The 20,097-nt window shown below is 42.3% G+C and overlaps 3 protein-coding genes across 5 annotated transcripts in view; 1 reads left to right on the forward strand and 2 right to left on the reverse strand.

The window, feature by feature from the left end:
• LOC102295059 (ferritin, middle subunit) overlaps positions 1–466 on the reverse strand; it is a 1,592-nt gene extending 1,126 nt beyond the window's left edge. Inside the window, exon 1 of the mRNA XM_042215712.1 lies at positions 15–466. Within this exon, the coding sequence (XP_042071646.1) occupies positions 15–249 (235 nt within the window). The 5' untranslated portion in view covers positions 250–466. The remainder of the gene's footprint in view (positions 1–14) is intronic.
• Positions 467–5,161: 4,695 nt separating this feature from the next.
• On the reverse strand, positions 5,162–16,506 carry aldh16a1 (aldehyde dehydrogenase 16 family, member A1). The gene is made up of 17 exons (XM_005950578.3): positions 16,214–16,506; positions 14,867–14,966; positions 14,612–14,738; positions 14,368–14,525; positions 14,205–14,282; positions 13,524–13,711; positions 12,796–12,954; positions 12,554–12,712; positions 12,226–12,382; positions 12,002–12,077; positions 11,640–11,745; positions 11,233–11,366; positions 10,961–11,134; positions 9,806–10,010; positions 9,518–9,703; positions 7,778–7,903; positions 5,162–7,640 (listed from the first exon to the last, which is right to left on the reverse strand). The coding sequence occupies exons 1-17, from the start codon at positions 16,301–16,303 to the stop codon at positions 7,467–7,469; spliced, it is 2,397 nt and encodes a 798-aa protein (XP_005950640.1). The 5' UTR covers positions 16,304–16,506; the 3' UTR covers positions 5,162–7,466.
• Positions 16,507–17,732: 1,226 nt separating this feature from the next.
• The window catches only part of LOC102295369 (histone acetyltransferase KAT7), an 18,973-nt gene continuing 16,608 nt past the window's right edge, over positions 17,733–20,097 (forward strand). For all 3 annotated transcript variants that reach the window (XM_014330435.2, XM_042215708.1, XM_042215707.1), the window contains exons 1-2: positions 17,733–17,949; positions 19,506–19,650. In XM_014330435.2, coding sequence (XP_014185921.1) covers positions 17,935–17,949; positions 19,506–19,650 — 160 coding nt within the window. In that variant the 5' untranslated portion in view covers positions 17,733–17,934. The remainder of the gene's footprint in view (positions 17,950–19,505; positions 19,651–20,097) is intronic.

Here is a 20,097-nt window from a genome sequence, read left to right on the forward strand (position 1 = left end):
ACTGAAATCATGTATTACTGAATTTAGCAACAACATACCGGACTTTACATTTAACGACTCAACTCCGTTCTCTTTGTCTAGCATTAAGCTAATATAGCTTGAGACTAAGGTTATTATAGACATCAGCATCACATGACGTGTTCTCACCATAGAAGTGTAGGTGTAAGACGCAAACAGCTCCATGTTCACCATCCGGTTGATGGCGGCCTCGCAGTCGCGGTGGTAGTTCTGACGCACTTGGGACTCCATTTCGGCTGGCGTTTCTTGTGCTTTTTATTAACAAAAACGGTGCAAAAATAAAGCTTCACGTCGACTTTATGTGTAGTGTTCAAGTAGAAAAGGTTTTTCTTCCGAAGTGCAGAGTAGCTGAAATACAAAGCGGGACGAAGTCAAGAAGTTCCGTTCAAACACTGTTGAAGCAAAAACTCCTCAAAGATTCCTCCCCTGGTGTGAAACGGCACACTCGCGGGTCCCTGTACTTATACTCCACCGGAAGTGCTCGTGCAAGATGTGACGTATGTTTCCACCAATCACTGAGCCGGGGCGTCTGTACCAGCTGTGACTCACAGGATGAAGTTGCAATTTTTTCTCCTCCCGATTCGTAGAAAACTCCGCATTAACTTTAATGTTTAATGTGACCTGCTGGCAGATAGTCAGGTGCAATGACAAAGCATTTTCCGTAGTTCAACAGGAAATAAGCAACATATATAAGATATTTAACGATAAATCTCAAAACGCGTAAAATCGCTTCTTTGTTTAATGCTGTGCAGCGTTGGCTCAAAAGTCTTGAGCCAACGCTGATATTTCTTTTTCAAGTAGCCAGACCTCAATAATTCCCAGTTCTGAAGGGCGTTTGAAGTTTTTATCTGGACAAGTTTTTTAAACAAATGTTTTTTGCTTGTTTAATAAAGGGACTTAAGACTGGTCTTTGAAACATTCAAGCCAAAAAGGCACAAAACCCAAAGGTTGACCCAATTGTGTCGATATATAACAGAAAACTTTTTAAATTGCATCTTTAGGCGCTTTGTTACTTGCAACCTGTCAATAAAACACATACTGAATCCAATGAACAAAACATGAATTACTATTGATTTATTTCTTAATATTTCAACTACTAATTGTTTCAACCTTACATATCTAATAAAATGAACTTAAATGCGAGAGTTGCCTATGACGGCAGCTACACTGTGTTTCCACTTCTTTTGTTGAATCAGCGAAAAATTCCAAAAACAACCTGTTTAGACGGGCATTTGTTCTAACCAACAAGTACAAAAGAAGAACACTTTTGCATATTATTGTAGGCTAGTTAATGGTTACATAAAAGCAGCATAAACTGAGGCAGAGTTACGCCATAAATCTAACACATGACATCCAAAAACTGCTGATAATGGTGTTTACAACCAAAGAGTTTCTTATTGCATTGCATTGCTCAACACCACAGCACTGTTGGCAGACATTACCAGCAATAGTAGAACCTCCCAGGCGGAAACATTACTACTGCTGGGTAACACAAAACGAAAACTAAGACATGTATACACATTTTTGTATTAGTCTGTTCATGTAAGAGTATCGTGTTAGATGAAACTTGTCCTTGAATAGTCTCACTGCAGCTGAGGTATAAGTGTAACATAACGTCACATACTCAATCCTTTCTATGTAAAGTGCATGTAGAAGTAAATCCACTCATGATATGTTTTTAATACAAAGCCCAAAACACATACAGTAAGCTTTAATATTCATCTTCATGTAATCATAAATATCTCTTCTGTACGTTTATCTTTAACTTGACTTTGTCTTTACATCAAGTCAAGCACTACAAGACAACACCTACAGCAGTGTGAGCAGTACTTTTCCACTGTGCCCGAGAGACCTGCCAGTCTGAACAGGTGTGCTGGTAATCACGTGTTCCCAGCACGAGGACGGAGCCTGCATTTTCTTTGCTGCACCCTTTCAGCTTCATTTTCTAATAATAAAATGAATGAAAGAACATCACTAGACTTGCTTTTAAGCAGTTGAAATGACAGAGAAAGCCTACTGATCTACTCTTTCTTTCCCAGTGAATAACTTCCACCATGTCTGCTTGTCTTAGAGTAATTGATACCTTCCTGCACACTAAGGAGAACATATGTAAGCCTTTTGGCTGAACGTGTCATTTCACACACAGTGGCAGTCACGTAGGCCGACACCGCTTGTCTCTAAAATATGTCTCAGAACAGGTTTAGTTCTCCTTATGATTTGCTGTAGTGTGTGATTTTAGCTGACACGTAATGTACGAGAGTAAACAAAACCTCTCTCAAACACATCAATGATATTGCAAAGGTTACATCTTATTAGTTTGACACATTTTAAATAGTGGTACAAAATTATGGTTTTTTTTCAAGGTACAAGAAGAAGATACGTTTTTGTTACTCGCTATCTACACAGTATATATGTGTTTGCACATCTGTAAATAACTCTCCTGCCACGATGTTGGAACTATAAAAGCAAATGCATGTAACAAATACTAAGGACGGACTTATTGTAGGACAGGCCATTAATCACACTGATGATTATTAGTTATGACTTGTGGAAACATGCGTGGGATTAAATAAGCGTTTCCTTCTTCTTACTTCGTTTTGAAAATGTTGTTGTTATTTTTTCCTTATGTTTCCTTTTGTTTGTTTGTGCTTTTTTTGTAGTTGCTGTTGTGTAATTTTAACATGTTCAAAATAAAGCCACATTACATTTTTAGCATAGTTGTAAGAGCTAGAGACATCATTACATAACACATTCCTCAGTCAGAGAAGCAACACTTGTTTTTCCAGAGCGTCAGAGCTACAGGTGTTACATATGATGCATTTATACCTGTAGACGTTTAAGGTGGAGCTGTTTTAACTGTTTTATTTGCCAATGGGCACAGCAATCATCATATTCTATAAGATTTGTCAGTAGCGGCGCTGTCCAATCAGGACCATGTACTAATAAGAGACATTTTCCATGACCTCAGAAAAAAAACTTAAAACACCTCTACATATATTTCAAGATAAAGGAAAATGGATTCGGAAAAACATAAAAGTGTTAATTTTGTCAGAGTATTCAGAATCAGTGGAGAAATTTGTAGTTTTTGGTACGGAGCAAGGGTAAGAAAACTGCAATCTGAAAGGTTATAAAACTGTTAAATAAATAATGACCTGAGTAAAGACACCAGTTCCTGTGTCATATTAAGAAATAAGGAAGTAGACATAAAAAGTTCCATAAAATAAAAAAAATCCAATACATGTTGTATTTAATGCCAGCCCAATAGATAGCTTTGTGTTCACATGGCTTTTATTTCACTCTAGTCTTATAACTAAATTTCATCCTGCAGTAAAAATGATTGTTAATAAAAGGCTTTCACAGTATAGAGACAACAATCACATAAGTTAGTGTTCTGTGAAAATGGAGGAACCACAGAGCTCAAAGTAAGGAAGGACGAGCTAAAGACAGATCCACAGTCACTGCACACTTATCATCGTACTAAAAAGCACTGTAAGCTGTCCTGTGTTGCCGATACTTCACCAACACCTGCAACAACACATAAGCACTCGTCATCAAGTGGCTACACTTGCTTTGTTTTCCACTCTCATGCTTAACAAAGATGACAGAGCAGTTCAGACAGCAGCTTTGCCATCTTTATTTTGTGCACTCTCGTGTAAGATGATGAGTCCGGGTTGTACCATCAGGTTCAGCTGAGTGTTGTGCGATGTCATCGCTGTGAGTCAGCATTCTGCAGCCGCCAGCACCCGTCTTCCTTTTTCTCTGTTCTGCTTTTGTTGTCACAGGGCCGTGAGAGGGAGGACACCTCGTGATCGCATCTCATTGTACGTTTACCTCAGTGCTCTGCTGGATGGGACCGGTTTGGAAAGACGAACAAGGAACAGAAAGTGTGAACGAAGGAACCAAAAGTGTACTTGAGTTACCGAAACTGTTTTTGACCAGTTATCTGTGTGAACTAGTAGTAATTAACGAAAAGAACTGTATTCATACTTTCTCAGACATGTTTGTTAGGTACATTTGTTCAACTCATGTAGGCGTGTAGACGTGGTGAAGATGGTTCGCTGATGTTCAAACCGAGGATCAGAAAATGTGATTTACTCTGAATGTGGCATGGCTGTTGGTGTCAGAGGTCAGATGAGAAAAGTCAAACTGCTTGAAGTTGACAGTAAAGCAACAGTAATTCAAACAATCACTTGCAGAATAATATCTCCGAACACCCAGCATGTCAACCCTTGAGCTACAGCAGCAGCAGACCACACCAGGTGTCACTCCTGTCAGCTAATAACAGGAAACTGAAGCTAAAGTTTTTGATGCATGCATCCAGCAGGATAAACTATTTCACAAAGCTCAGGTCATCGCAAACTGGTTTCCTGAGCATGACAGTGAGTTCACTGCACTCAATATCAATCCAGTCGAGCACCTTTAGGATGTGGAGGAATGGGAGACTAGCATCATGGACGTGCAGCTGACAAACCCATCGTGTCACATGGGCCAAAGTGTCTGAGGCTTGTTTCCTGCACCTTGTTGAATCTGAAGAAGTAGAGATGTTCTGGAGACAAAAGGGGGCTGAGTGTATATCACCAACTCACAACGGTTGCCTCGAGGCACTTTTACAAAGGAAAAACGCTGCAATAAGAGAGAAAACTCTAACAATCAGAAGCACTTGGATACAGTGGAAAGAAAGAACTCCCTTTTAACAGGAAGAGACCTCCAGCAGAACCAGGATCACAGTCACAGTGCCACAATCAAACATATGAGCCAGTAGGTTTACAATGTGCAGTGGCGGCGCTGCGCTTTTCTTATAAAAAAATAGATAATGCAGGAAGCACATTTATATTTCTTTAACCTATTCCATGCATAAAATAATTTAAGAGACACTGATCAAATCAGTAGTCCGGATTTATTCATTTAAGAAGTGTTGATGCAATATGTGTAGCAGAGAAAAACAGCTTTCAAAGAATCTACAGAAGAATTCTGCAACAGCACAGACAGCTGTAGAAACATAACTTAAACACTAGAAGCTAGAAAAGCTAATGTATTTGTGAGTAATGGGAAAAGAAATAAAACAATAAATATACATTTCCAGACAATCGTTTTCTTTAAATATTCGTTTTTAAACAGACACACTTGACATTTGTTTGTTTTATCGGTTTTATTTCACAATGTGAATTTGGAAACAAATGAAATGTCACTTGGAATGTTTTTGCACGACAGAGTCAGATTTGACCTTTCATGGCTACAAATTACAGTATTAATGTACAGCAAAAGACACATGACACAGGAAGTTGGATCCATGTACTGCTGCTTTTTGTTTGTTTTGCTGAGTCACTGACAGATCTGTAAGGCTGACACGGCTTCAAGTTGCAGAGTATGCATAGTTCCCCCCAGCTGAGATATTTCAATGGAGAACTCTTTTCAGTGCAGTTAAACTGGACTCCCTTTGGTGTGATTTGATTGCTCAGATGCGAACAGCATAATTAGCACCAAGATGCAGACCATAATTCTTTAGAAGCTCCAGGAGTGCAAACTTCAGCTAAATGCTTGTTATTCTGACACCAGGGCAAATCACACAAACTGTAGCTGCTTCTGGCAGCTTGAGAATAAAGCAACATTTTAGCAAACACGGCCGCTCTGTGGAGTTCAGGTTTTTTTATACAGGGCACTCTGCACATTTGATTTGTAGTAAACCCTCTAAGTAAAGAAATACATCATAGCTCCACAGAACATTTACAGGCATGAAGTGTGCAGGAGCCGCCCGAGTGGTGCACTGCGAAGCTCGATTAAATCCTCAGTCAGCCATGTTGAGCTTAAAGAGTTTCCTGTGTCACAAAAGTCGCTCTTTCTACTAAATCACCATGGTAACTTACGCTGAACACAGCCCGGTGCTTTGGTTTAGAAAGATCCTGAAGTAAAACATTTTCTCTGGATCCGTTCTTTACAGCATGTTTTAAGTACCTGCATGATTGTTAAGCCAGACTTTATTAAACTGACTGAATGAAGGGCAGCTGTAAAGTTACAGAAGTGCAAACTGCAAAAAAATGAACAAATGTTTTTATACTTCATTCAAATCTGCTGCCTAATCTTATGCACGTAGCTGGATTTGCAGCTACGACAGGAGAAAGCTGATAACCAGCGTCGAGGTTCCTGTTGGGCTTTTAGGTTTTGTCAAGCCAGCGAACACAAACAGCGGCTAGCTGTGTTGAAGCCTCTGATACCCGCTGCTTCCTATACGTGTAAGGTTCTGTTGTAGTTAAACCGCACATCTAATGTGTGTTTTAGTTGCTGTTTAGAAACAGGAGCCACAAAGGGTTTTTTCGAGGACCTCTCAGCATACGTCACCAGATTGGAAGTATTTTTTTGGCTTTTCTCTCAGAAAAACTTTAGTACATAAGTGTTGCTGTATTGTCAAAAACAAAATAAAAAATATATATATTGTTCACGTTTATCTGTATTCACTCCTGATCACTGAGAACTACCTTGTGAGCGCCCCCTGCTGTGACCTTTTCTGAATTGCACCTCATTTCTGTGTCTTAACTTCTGAGCAGGAAGTGGAATGGCCCCCACAGAACATGCTCAAGCCCATAACACAACTTTATCTATTTAATATGCACTGACCCTGCAACACAGGCGCAACAATCTGAGCCAAAGTTCTCCTGAGGTTTGTCACGGTTCACGTGGATTATTCGTTAACGTGGAAAGAAATGTGAACATGACCTACTTTGCAATAACTTGTGATACCTGATCAGACATGTGAGGGTTAATTAAAATACGCATAACAGAGGTAGAAAATCAGCAGGGTTATTATCATGATAGCCTGTTATGACTAAAATAAAGGAATCCCAACATTACTAAAGAGCAGCTATTGTTAATAAACCTTCAGGTTTATTGTTTTGACTAATCAAGCAAAACGTTGCAGTAGTTCTAACGGATGTTACTTTGGCTAGCATTGTTTTTTATATTTATTTAAAAACCAAAATGACAAACTCAACAATGAATCGATTCTTCTGACGGGCAGCTACTGCTCTACTCGATAATCTTCAGTAAACCGACATACATTTAAATGAAAACAGTGAAATGTTTTTAGGGTCTCTGCATTGACCGTCACAGGGACGTAAAAGGGAAAAACCTTTCGTCTTAATCACAGTGAATCGCCACATTTTCCATTTTAGGATCATTTTTAAACCGTGTTGGCAACAAAAATCAGCTCATATATCAGCAACACTGTTAACGTGTGACCTGCATTGAATCCCTCGTCTGTCTATTAAGTGCTTTGTGTCAGCCATTCCTAATATAATCTCAAAATTTAATTTAACATCTAATGTTTTTGCTTTTAAAATCCCTCCTCCCCTTCTGTCGCCGTCTGGCCTGTGAGGATTTCTGCTTTTTCAGGTCACAGTCAAACGCTCCACGATCCAAACTGTAACTCTGTTCCTTCTTCCTGCCGTTCCGTTTTAAGCTGTAGGAATCCACACACTCTTCCACTGCACAGCGCTTCTCCACATTTCTTCCAGGAATGACGGACGGCACCGAGTCCAGTCTAGCTCCCCATCTTTCCCTTCCTGGTCCTCACACAGGCGCAGGGTTTTTAGTGGACTAGTGCAGGTGTACTGGAGGTACTGGCAGCCCTGCAGCAGGAAATCAGAAACAGTGAAGTGAGTGTAGGCGATTATATGAGGCAGGCCTAATTTGGGAGAAGGAACTCAATCCTACACTCAGGAGCTCAGTTTAATGCAAATGAGTTAGCTAAAAGAGTTAGCCTCACCTCAGCACTGCCCCAGTACCAGATGGCCTTGATGACACTGTGATTAGCCAGAGCCACAGTCAGCTGGTCTCGACTTCCTGTAATAACGTTTACCAGACCTGCTGGCAAGTCCGAGGACTGGAGCACCTGAGAAAGAGGAGAAGGAAAAGGTGCAATAAAGATAACAACCGGTTTTTATGATTCACGGTGCTTTTTAAATGCAGGTCAAGCTGAGGAAACCGAAGACTTGCTTCAAGTCTGCAGTCAAGTTTTCATCTTAAATGAAAACAGATCTGCACACAAGTTCACACTGACAGCCTCGTGATCGACTGCAGCTTAAGCTGGGCTGACCAAGCACTTTTAATGCTGACCAACTTAGAAAAACTGGCTAGAAACAGGCCCGCAACATTAAGGTACAATTTAAGACTTTCAAACTCTCCATTAGGAAGCATTATCTAACCAACAGTCCACTCGCCTACGTCTTTTTCTTTCTTTTTTTTGCTTAGGCTGTACAAAAACATTTAGGCACCATGTCTTACAATAGCAGGCCAACCAAACATCTGGGGGAACCCAGAATAGATGCAACACTGAAAGGATCTGGAACTGCACATAACTAAAACAATCATGACACTATAAGCAGACTTTTCTAAAACCTTTGCACATCATTTCCATTTGAGTAAGCAGCTGTTCTTTCCAAGGTTTGACCTTTGATTAAAAACATCTTCAGAGCTTCTTTGCAACACGTAAAGCAAAACACGTGCACGCATGTTAGACGTGACCTGACAAGTTCAGCCGCACAGAGCTGTGCAGATTTAGGGATTACCCTCAAACAGCTAAGTGCAGACATGTAACACTCATCCAGTGATGATTTATTTCAGTTCAATTCATTTCATGTGTTCAACGCATGAAGACTCCTTTATCCTCGGCTCACATCCCTTATGCCTGCACAGCCTGTCCTCAAATTATTATTAAGAGGCTAACACTTAGACAGATCACTATTTACCATCACACCAACAGCCACTTTAGAATCACATGTTAGCTGAGCCACAAGCTCAGCTTCATGGTTGTTAGTATGCTCGTTGTCGTGACCGGTGATCAATGGCTACGAGGACTGTTCACAGAGCTGGTGAACGGCTGTAATCACAGCGCAGAATGACATACTGAGAGACTCTTCGTGTAATTGGTCTCTTTGACTCCCTGCCCAGGACGTGCACCTCCTCGAGTGTAAACAGAGTGCAGCGTCCTGAGCAATGTGAGCAATCTGCTGCAGTAAACGAGAAACACCAGCAAACGTGGTGGTGGACACAAAATGGACAAAAGCCTTTATTACTATTTTTGCTTAACGGCGCTTCTTATCACGTCTGACTGGCGTTTCTGCGCGTGCATGATTGAATTTAAAGTTAATGGACATGCTCACACAGGTGCCCGCGCATGTTTAAAATGGCTGCAGGGTGGCGAGCCTTTCCTCTAGAATGACAGCAGCTCTGCTTCTGACCCACACAGTGTACTGACATTTCATACAAACCTGGGTAAGTTAACGGTTGTGTACTTTTCTATTCACTTGTACAATCACTAGTTTGACCCCTAAGTTAAGACGATATTCAGGTCAGCTGCCTCTGAATAACAAAGACGTATTGCTTCAGTTCGTGTTACTTTTGTTCCACCGACTTCTGCGTGTTTGACTTTGTGTTCCGACTGAAACATGCAACTTCTTTCTAAAGGTTCCCTGCCACTTGCCACGCAGCACATTTATACACTTACCTTAATGAATGCCAAGACAGGCAGTGGATACTTTTGACTGGGGACCATAATAACAGCATTGCCTGTGGCAATAGTTGCCCCAAGCACGGTTACCATGGAGAGGAGGGGATTGTAGTCAGGTAGGACGACCCCCATGACTCCCAGGGCTTCAGGGATGGAGAGAGCGGAGCCAGAGTTTGGCATGGGCTGAAGGAGAGGGAAACAACGAGCGATCAGACGGCCTCAGCTGATACTTTTCTATCATGTTTCAGCATCTTTAGCAGCTTTGAGTAACATGAAAGGTCTCACCAGCGCTCCTCCCAGGACTTTGTCACAGTAAGCGGCCCAAACGCTGAGCCTGGTAATGCTGAGCTCCACCTCCTTCTCAGCCTCGTCCATTGACAGGCCGGTCTGTGTGTTGATTGCTGCAGCTATGTCCCGCCTCTTCGCCTCAAGGCCCTTGGCCAGAGAGTAGAGTGACTGGGCACGTGCAGACGGGCTCTTTTTCATCCAGCTGTAAGAGACAAAGGCATTCAAAGAAATACAACAATAATAATATAAATAAAACAAAAGCCTGATGCCATTTGTTGGGATTTATGTGTCTGTCAGGTTAAACTTCATTACGTGGATAAAATCTATCAACTGTTAAAGACTGCCGATGAGTAATGGCCACACGTCCTGCTTCACAGCTTGTGTCTGTCAGATTTCAGTGAACTCTGTAAGCAGTTTGTGTCGAATTCATGCCTCTGCACTTTGTCTTATCTGTTCCCACAGTCAAGTTGTACATTGACTGATGGCAAACGCACACAGCCCGGCCCTACAGTAACCAGCTGATAAGAGCAGATTAAGAACACAATGTTCTACATGGAAGGCTCAGAGGACTCATCTACATGTTGTGTATATGGAGTAAAATGTAACAAACAACATTCAAGTGGATCTACGCTGCTCAGTTCACTCTCCAGATTTCTGCTTTGTGACTCTACTCGTCGAACAGCCTCGTCTGACTCCAAGTTAAAAATATTAACATTTCTTTAGCGGCTCTGTCGTAGATGCAGAACTTCATTTTAAATCCTTCAAGGTCTTAAATAATCACATCTTAAAATCCTCATATTACTGTAGTATACCAACAAAGCACGCTGCTCTCAGACTGGCAGTGTCTCAATGCACAATCAGCTTTCAGCCCTTCTGTGGAAGCAGGTGCAGGTGCAGGTGTGGGTGTGGGAGCTGGACCCCGTCTCCACTTTAAGAAAAGACCTGAAAGAACCTGTGAAACCATCCAGAAATACTACAGGGATGATTTGTACCTACATCATTACTTGATGGCTTTTCCACTAATATAGTGACTACATCTTGGAATATCTGTGCAGTTTCACAAACTCAACAGCATCTGTTGTGCGAGTACACAAACCTCAGTTGTGTTTGTGGTTTTGTTGAATGACCTGTACGTGTAGTTTGCGCTCTCACCCTGGCTGGACTTTGACAGCAGCCTCCACAGCATTGCGAACGTCCTTCCGGCCCCCGTCTGGGCAGTAGGCCAACAGACCACCACTACCACCTGGTGGCTGCACAGCCACACTGCAGCCAGACACTGACTTACATGCTTTACCAGCAACAAACTGCAGGTGGGACTGAGGGGCTCTAGAAAAAAGAAAGAAAATGTCTGTAATGATGCGATTAGTGCTGTGCAACACATTTGTCCTGCAACATTTACCAGCTATAATGCTTCACAAACATACCTGGCAGGGTCCGACTCAGCAGGAATGATAGGTGGGGACGTTTCTGTTCCGAACTGCGTGTAGTCCATGGAGACGGGAGAGGAGCGAGGAAGAGGGGGGGAGGAAGAGGAGGGGCGTAGAAACTGGTACAGACCCTGACAGGATAAAGAGTGATTTATGTGGGCGTGTTTAGTAGGGATGTTTTGCACTGCAGGAGCTGGTGTCTACAGAGCTGGAGACCAATAAGAACCTCATATCTAAAGACCGAGGTTATTAGTGCTGCGGGGCTATATGAGCCTAACAGAAAACACTAAACTAAGGACAGAGAGACGACACCCAGGGGACGCTGAATTCAAACATTGAACTACAGCAGCATGTGCAAGCAGTGTTACTGATCCAGGCTCTGTCGGCCTGTCAAAACCACAAACCTCCTGTCCTCCATCGGTGCAGGTCCCGCTGTCTTTGTGACCGGAGACGGGCAGACAGGGGTCACAGATGGAGTGGGAATTCACCCACACAGAGCCAACTGACAACCTGGGAGGACACGAAGAAGAAATATTCATTTTAAAGGAAATAAATATGAATGTTAGTACTAAATGGACAGTCACGAGATGTGAAGCCGACCATGAAAGTCAATGTATTCGCTTTACACCGAGCACAGGTGGTTGTGACGAAACGACTGTATATGAAAGTAAAAAGAAAAGCCAACAAAGAAACGAAGAGAAGGAGAAAGAGGAAACAGACAGCAGAACATCAACAGAAGGACAGAGAGCAGAGAATGCAGATGCACCTCTGAGCTGTCTCCAGAGCGAGGGTGAGGTCTTCGGTCCAGATGGATGCTGCCTGACCGTGAGGACTGTGGTTCCCTGCACAGGGCAGAAAATGTTACTCCGGCGCCTTGTTCAACACAGGCCCAGGTCTCTGATAACGACGCAAATGCAACCCTCTAAAAAACCCTCAAACCTTATTCACGTTGGTGTCTTATAGGAGACGTTTTCACATGAAGCTTCTTACCAAGAGTCACGGCTTCTGTGTTGCTTCTGAAGGTCATGAGGGGCAGCAGTGGTCCGGGACAGGGGTTGAGCACACATGGTGAGGAGGGGGCCACCCCACAGAGCACAGTGGAAGGATACTGGGCACCTGACGTGGGATCAGCACAGGACTGAACCAACTGAGGAGAGATCATTTAAAACTGCTAGTTATGGGCAGTAAACTCAGAGGAAATGAAGACAAAGTGGTGCACACCATCAGCAGACTAGTCTAAGGGAACCTTCAAGTTCGTTGAAACTTTTCCTGGCATTAACATTTTTAAACCCTGATGTCTCAAAGTCTTCTTACTAACCGTGGCTCCCAGCTGCTGAGCCTCCTGCACAGCAGCATCCACCCGTTCCCTGTCTGCCTCACTGGGCAGGGTCACACATTTCATCTTGGCCATTCGCAACCGGAGATGGGCAACAACACTGTCCACCACACTCTCCTGCACACACAACACCCAGAAGACCTGCAGGCAGAGGGGAATCCCGTCAAACAGGCTCAGGGATGCGTCGCTGGAATAAGAGTTACCTCGTCGCTCTATAAGCGTACCTCTTTCTTCTTCCTGAAGGCGGCCTCCATCACCTCATCCACGGCACTGTTAATGTCTGCCGACTCAAAGATGATGAAGGGACAGGTGGAGCCTACGCACGGTGACACCGCCACAGGAACTCCCATCCCTGCTGTGGCCTTACACAGCATCACTCCGTCCTCAAAGAGCAGGGAAACATTTTCTTACACACAGCTCAGCCATTTGGACTCCATTTCACTCACTCTCACAAAAACACACACAGTCGTGTTTTCATATCTTAGTGGGGACGTCTAATTGACAATGCTTTCCCTAACCCTAATCATCAAAAAGCAATGCCTAATCCAAACCTCGCCTAAGCCTAACAGTAACCCTGACACCAAAACCACATTAAGAGTCTCAAAAATGCCCTCAAACTCGAAGGGACAGGCATTTTGTCCCCATAAGGCAGGGGTGTCCAACTCCAGGCCTCGAGGGCCGGTGTCCTGCAGGGTTTAGATCTCACCCTGGGTCAACACACCTGAATCACATGATTAGTTCATTATCAGGCCTCTGGAGAACTTCAGGACATGTTGAGGAGGTCATTTAGCCATTTAAATCAGCTGTGATGGCTCAAGGACACATCTGAAACCTGCAGGACAGCGAGCCTCGAGGCCTGCAGCTCCCTGCCATAAGGGCTGTTGGTCCCAGTATAGTAACATTCCCATTTCTGGTCCCCACAAAGACATGCAAACATGGCACACAAACACACCTCCTTGTTGCCGCAGTAGTTGACGTAACTGATGCTGTGGTTCTGGGCCACTTTGACACCCAGTGTTATGTCACTTCCTGTTAGCACATTAAGAGCCCCAGCAGGAAGTCCTGCTCCTGTAAAAAGCTGAGCCAGTAGTAGTACTGGGGGGGCCGTGCTCTGACCGGGGACAACCACCACAGAGTTGCCTAGAAGGAAGAAGCATTCATTTATACCTCACAGCTCCTCTGACACCACAAATAAAGATATAAAACCTAAACGATTAAGATGATAACAAATTACAAAAAGAGATAACTGGCTTCTCTCTCATGACTAATCTTAAGCTACACATCTTTGGCCTTTGGATGAATTTTCTGGTATTTAATAAACCATATAATTTATTAATCAACTAAAGCATGAATCGATGAATATAACCACAGGCTGCAGGGCTGGATCTGGATACATTTGATAGTAATTAAGATCTAACAGCACAAAAACCAATTCTGAAAAAGTTGGGACACTGCAGGAAAAGTAAACACGAACCAAATGAATCTCTTATAAAATAGTATTTCATCACAAATGTTTAAACTGAGACATTTCAGTGTTTCACTTTTAAACTCAGGTATTAAGACGATTTTGAAATGTTCAGATTTGATGTTAGAGTCGGATTAGCATTCAGCTACAAACGCGTGTGTGTTTTACCCATAGCCAGTGCTGGCAGGACTTTGAGCAGAAGAGAATAGAGAGGACAGTCTTTCGAGGTCACCACTGCCACCACACCTGGAAGATAAAAAATAAGAAAAATGACGAAACAACACAATAAAAAGACTGAGAGCATTTTGTAAAGATAGCTGAATTCACTTACCCAGAGGTGTCCAGTCAGTGAGGAGTGCGTCTCTGAGCTGCGCCCAGCTGCTGTAGAACTGCAGCAGCCTGATCAGGGCGGCAGTGGCGCAGGAGGCCTCACAGAGCTCACACAACTCTGAGAGACACTGGCCGTGCTGCCCGAGGACACTCACCAACCTGTTAGAGGACAGAAATTCATCTTTATGTTAAACTAGTGACTCAAAAACAAAGCAGCGAGGTGTGTGAAGGTGTGTTTGTTGGACCTGAGGAGCACTTTGGCCCTTTGGTTGCAGCTCAGGCTGCTCCAGGACTTGAAACCGTTAACAGCAGAGGAGGCACACTGGGAAATATCAGCTTCTTCAGCGCATGCTGTGCTGCATACAATACTTCCTGGAGAGCAGGCAGGCAAAACACTGAGACCATCATTATCATTAGGATGTTTGGAAAAAGTCTGAAACACTGACTTGTAATGAAGAGGTTTTAACTTCTGTGTAACTGTGTGCTTGGGCTGCTCTCACCTTTAGAATCAGCCAGGGAGCAGCTCCGCCCATCTGCTGAACAGACAAATTTACCGTCAATGAAGAGACCCAGAGAACGGGAACGATGCTCCAGCCAGGCCTGATGAAGAAGAGAGGGAACGGGGGAAGGATCAGCTCCAGAACAGAGAGACCAACACTCCCACACAGATTCAGTTTTGTTAAAAGGTTACTGCAGATTTATGAAAATCCTTGAATTAAAATAAAAAAGTCTTGCTTCCCTTTTATCAAACCGTGCCTGTATGAGTACAGAGGATGAGGATGCCGAACATCTCAGACAAGCTGTTATCTGGAGTCTTACAGGTAAAGGAGGCCCTTCTAATGTTTTTGCAAATCTAAGCATTTGCATATAAGAGATGTGCATTATTTTGAAAATAAGAAAAGAAAACTACAGTCTATCGCGCTCTCAACATTTTAAATCCACAACATGTTAACATCGTTATTAGCACACTCGTGAAATTATGGCCTGCAGATGAGCAGCACCCAAAACCAAAAAAACCTTTTTACTGGTTGAAGAGACCAATATACATGGCAGTGACTGATAAAGGCGGGTAGGCAAAGTGAAGAGTGTCAGCTATTTACAGACTGAAGACCAAAGTACAGAGCTCAACTCTCTGCAAAGCACCAACGGCATTTTTTTAGCAGTATGTATTAACTGAGCCGTGGTGCTGGTACTATGGTCTCTCATGCGCTACATGATGTGGGCTGTCAAATGACAGCATGCTAGTGGTTTGAGTGCTTCTCCAGTAATTTAGCACTCTTTGTAAACCATCAATGTCCTGACAGCCACAAAAACCTTTACACAGCTGTTTTTACACAGCTGTTTTTACACAGCTGTTTTTACACAGCTGTTTTTACACAGCTGTTTTTACACAGCTGTTTGCAGATTAGCAATCATAGACTGTACACAGAAGATGGGAGTAGCCAGCTGATTTTACTTAGTTTTAGCAGGCCTGGCACCATAAACGAGGGGTAAACCTTTATTGAGAGATCCCATCTTCTACATGTGGTATTTGGCAGAAGCTCCTGTTAAACTCTTTTCAAGTTCAGGTAAAAAGAGGAACCCCCTAAAATGTTTTTCACGGACTACGGTGGGATACGGACATAAAAAACAATCTACATGAACAGTAATCCCTCGACACATTATAATGTAATTATGTGTCTAGTTATGTCACATGTTTGTCTTGTGAGGTACACTGGGCTAACGGTTAAGCAACTTCACGAGTCCAATAACTTATATAGGTATCCGCTAACTCCGCAGCACAGCGTGCTGTGAGTAAGTTTAGTTTCAAAGCAGTCTCCGAATATGAATCTGAACGTAACCTGTACCTGTGCAGTAGCAGTGCTAGAAGTTGCTGCTGGCCCGTACTCCATGCTTTGGAAAATCTCGTACACTGTCTTGGTGCTGCTAACAGCCATAATAAGAAGAAACCACTGTGGGAGCAAATCTCGCCGTCGCTGTGCGTGGTCGTTCTTGGATGGAGTTAGGAAGAATACGAAGAGAGAAAGCTGGCAGAAGGGGAACTCGAGCGTCACTCCGACTCTGAAAGAAACGTGCTAGCTTCCCTGAGCTGCCAGAAACGCGCAGGTCGATACGTGAGAGCGAGAGGATTCACTCCTCCCGACTTCCGCTATTGTGTGCGCTAAGTTCACGAGAACGCAGATAGACCGTACTAGGATGTATGGACACTGAGAAAATGAAAATAACCGTTTTTAACTTCGTAAAGCACAATCAATCCAGGTTTTAGTTTTTTCAAACTCATACAAATTATTGTAATAAAACGTGTGACATAATTTCAAAATAAAGCCTAATTTCCGGTGTTTGTGCCAAAAAATGATCGTCTGCCAAAAACTGATTTTTGGTATTTGCCAAAACTGATATATAACTTGTTGGTGTATAATATGTGAAACATATGTCAAATGTATCCGCCATGACTGATATCAAGTCATCTTGAGCCACAAACAACATTATTGTAACAAGGCAGAAGCTGCAATCAGTTTTTGGCAGTGACTTTTATATATCCTTTATTTATCCAGTTAAGAAAATCTTGTTGGCATTAAAAATGTTTTTTAAGGTTAATCTGCCCAAGAGGACAGCAAATATTACAAACAATATCACAATAGTTCTGTAAACATATTTTAAGTGGACAAAAAGGACCGGATTGGTTACAATATCAAAGAGTTATAAAGATACTTGAAAAACATGTAAATTTTAAAGTTTAGATTTAACCCCTGTGTAAACCCTGTTCACCGAAGTCTATTTACCAACGTACGTAAAGTTTAAAACGCACACACGCACACACGGAAACATTCGGTCACGTGTCCAGTCTGTCATGTAGCTAAATAAAATAATAATAATTTAATTTTAAAACAAAAAGTGATTTTGAATGATTAAAAAATGAAAATCAATGATAATAAATGAGGGGCAATTCGCTTTAAAAATGACTCATCACATCTTAGGAGGTTATGGTGTTAAATTTTAAACTTAAATCACTTTTTTTAAGTACATGTGTAATTGTGTTGTCTGCCGTTTTGAAGACTTCCTCCAGTTAAAAGATTCATAGCCACAATACAAATTTGGTTTAAAGACGCAACGTGTTTTGGTGCGTTTAGTGGTCCACGTCTATAAGAACGTTATTAGTTGTGACTAGCGCAGCCATTACTTTAAACGGATAATTGTTTTACATTTATTTATTTATTGCTTTTATTATGACTATTACTTTTTACGATGCTGTACAGTTTAAAGCAATCCCAAATACCCAATTGAGCGCATTCAAATATGGCTGCAAAAATCTTAATGCACCATAGTAGCGTGATTTGACGGTGTATGTTTCTCCCCGGAGTCATTTTGTCACTGTACCGCCCAAAAAGAGCGAGTTTGCGCTGTCCTCACTAGGAAGTGCGGAGAATTTTATGCGCTTTTTTTCAGCTGGGTTGGCTCATGTCAGCTGGTGGTTATTTTTTCGTTGTTACAGTTTCAAAAGGCTGCCATAAATTGCCACAGCACGGGATAATAATCCGCCAGAGGCGTTACGGCAGATCTTTGAAAAATGCCCCGGAGAAAGGTGAGGCAGACTCAACCGTTAATGCAGATAAACAACAACATAACGTCATAGCTAATGTTAGCCGACATAGAGGTAAAAGCAAACAAACTGTGTGGGAAACAAACTTAAGGGGGCTGCAAGCTAAAAAACGTTCCTACAAGACAAAGTGAACGGCTTGCAGCATTCATAGAATATCAGTGCTTATAGAATCGCATAAGTGAGCTGTCGATCTGCGGTTGCTATATGGCTAAGCTAGCTCAGGCTCATATTGCTGAGTTGCAAGAATATGTTGTTGTTTTTGAACCGTCGCTTCTTTCTAGTACCCAAATAAGAGTTTTAAACATGCTGGTAACTTTGTTCAAATTTGTAACGGCTGCTTAGTACAGTGGGAATCCCGAGCACACTTTAACGTAGGTAACAGCAGCAGCTTTAGCTTACTGATGAAAAAGCAATAGGCAGTTCTTGGGGTGCGAGGAGGAACGGGCGCCCGCACCAAAACAACAGCTGTGATTGGACGGACGCCTGACAAGCGTCGCGTTCATTGGTTCGCATTCTCTAACGCCCGCCTCCTTTTTAATTTAATTGGTCGTATGTAAATTGTGCGCGTAGCATCTTGTTATGAAGTTGTCAAACATAGTTTGCGGTAATAGCCCGTGCTGTACTGATGTTGTTTCTGATCTTTGGGTTTCTTTTTGGCTGTGTGAATTTTAAAAAGTAACTTACATTGTTATAAATTTACATTAATATTAAAAGACAATTAGTTAGCCTAATAACATGTTATTACTATTATTTTATTGCTGTTACGCTAACGTCCATAAAGCAGGATAACCACATTGGCCTGGATCTACCTCTCCATTTTTATCAAAGTCTGTAACTGTTCATTTGTTTTCATAAATAGTTAGCAAAACAATGAGAAAAGAATGGGAAGTGAATGTAACAAAGTAGTCACTGTTTCTACATTTCATTTAACATAAGTAAGGACAGATTAGAAAAGTAACTAAATAAATACTGTGACGATAATAATGTTTGTAATGAATTAAACAGAGAAATGTGCACATTGTTTGATCCTGTTTTCATACTTTTTGTGTTTGTTTTGTTTTTTAGGCTAGACCGAGATGACAAGGATCAGTTTGTGCAGTGATTGACAGCCATCACTGCTTAATTAGTCTAGTGTGAATTGTCAGAATAAAACAACATTCCATTCATTATGCTTATTAGCTAACATGGAAGTGTGCTGATTTGAACAAATTATCCTGAATCGTTAGGTGCTGGACTTCTAAACAAACCCAGTTGTTATAGGTTGTGCTTGGTACAATAGATTAGCTGTCCGGACCTCCCGTGGTGATACTGGTATTAGGCTTATCTGAAGTATTTACAAGTCCTTGGTGGGAAGAGGGGGTGAAGTGCCGGAGGAGATTTGAAGGGGGTGACGCTCCTCCCCCCAGAATGGGATCTTTGTTGGATTATCCTCTGGCAAAGAGGGAAAAAAAGTAACTTTGTCACACGCGGTTGTGTTGGTCGTCCATAGTTGTTGCTTCTAACAGATTGCTTCTAACTTCTAACTGCTGCTTTCCCAGAGGACCGCTGGCAGCAGCTCGGACGGGACGGAGGACTCGGACTTCTCCGCTGATGTCGAGCATGCTGAAGCTGCTGAGATTGTGCACAGACGCAGCAGCACACGCCTGACTCGCGCATCTCTGCGACTCAGCCGAAGTTCACAAGGTAAACATTCACATTTGGACAGAAATACAAATTAGAAGAGAGATCAGTTCAGTCACTGTTAACAAATTTTGAGCCAAAGGTTTGCACGAAAAAAACTGACCAAAATAAAAATTGCATGAAATGGAAAAAACATAACTTGTTGACATAAAGGTGTACATATATCCTTTTCACATTGTTTAGGTTACTGTGTAGCTTTTGGGTGTTCTGGAAGCATAAGAATCCAAGCATGCCTACATGCTGTGTAATTCTGTCTCTATAAGTAATATAAATTAAAGATGCATTCATTCAGAGTCCAGCCTGAGACTTTAAACCCTCCTCACTACACTGGTTTAGACATAGCTATTGTATATGGGCAGCCATAGAGGCTGAATGGCTTTAGACAGACTGATCTCCCTCATCTCTCTCTCTCTCACACACACACACACACACACACACACACACACACAC

The sequence above is a fragment of the Haplochromis burtoni genome, unplaced genomic scaffold, assembly GCF_018398535.1.
Source record: "Haplochromis burtoni strain Fernald_Lab_line unplaced genomic scaffold, NCSU_Asbu1 Contig_800, whole genome shotgun sequence".
Taxonomy (NCBI): Eukaryota; Metazoa; Chordata; class Actinopteri; order Cichliformes; family Cichlidae; genus Haplochromis; species Haplochromis burtoni.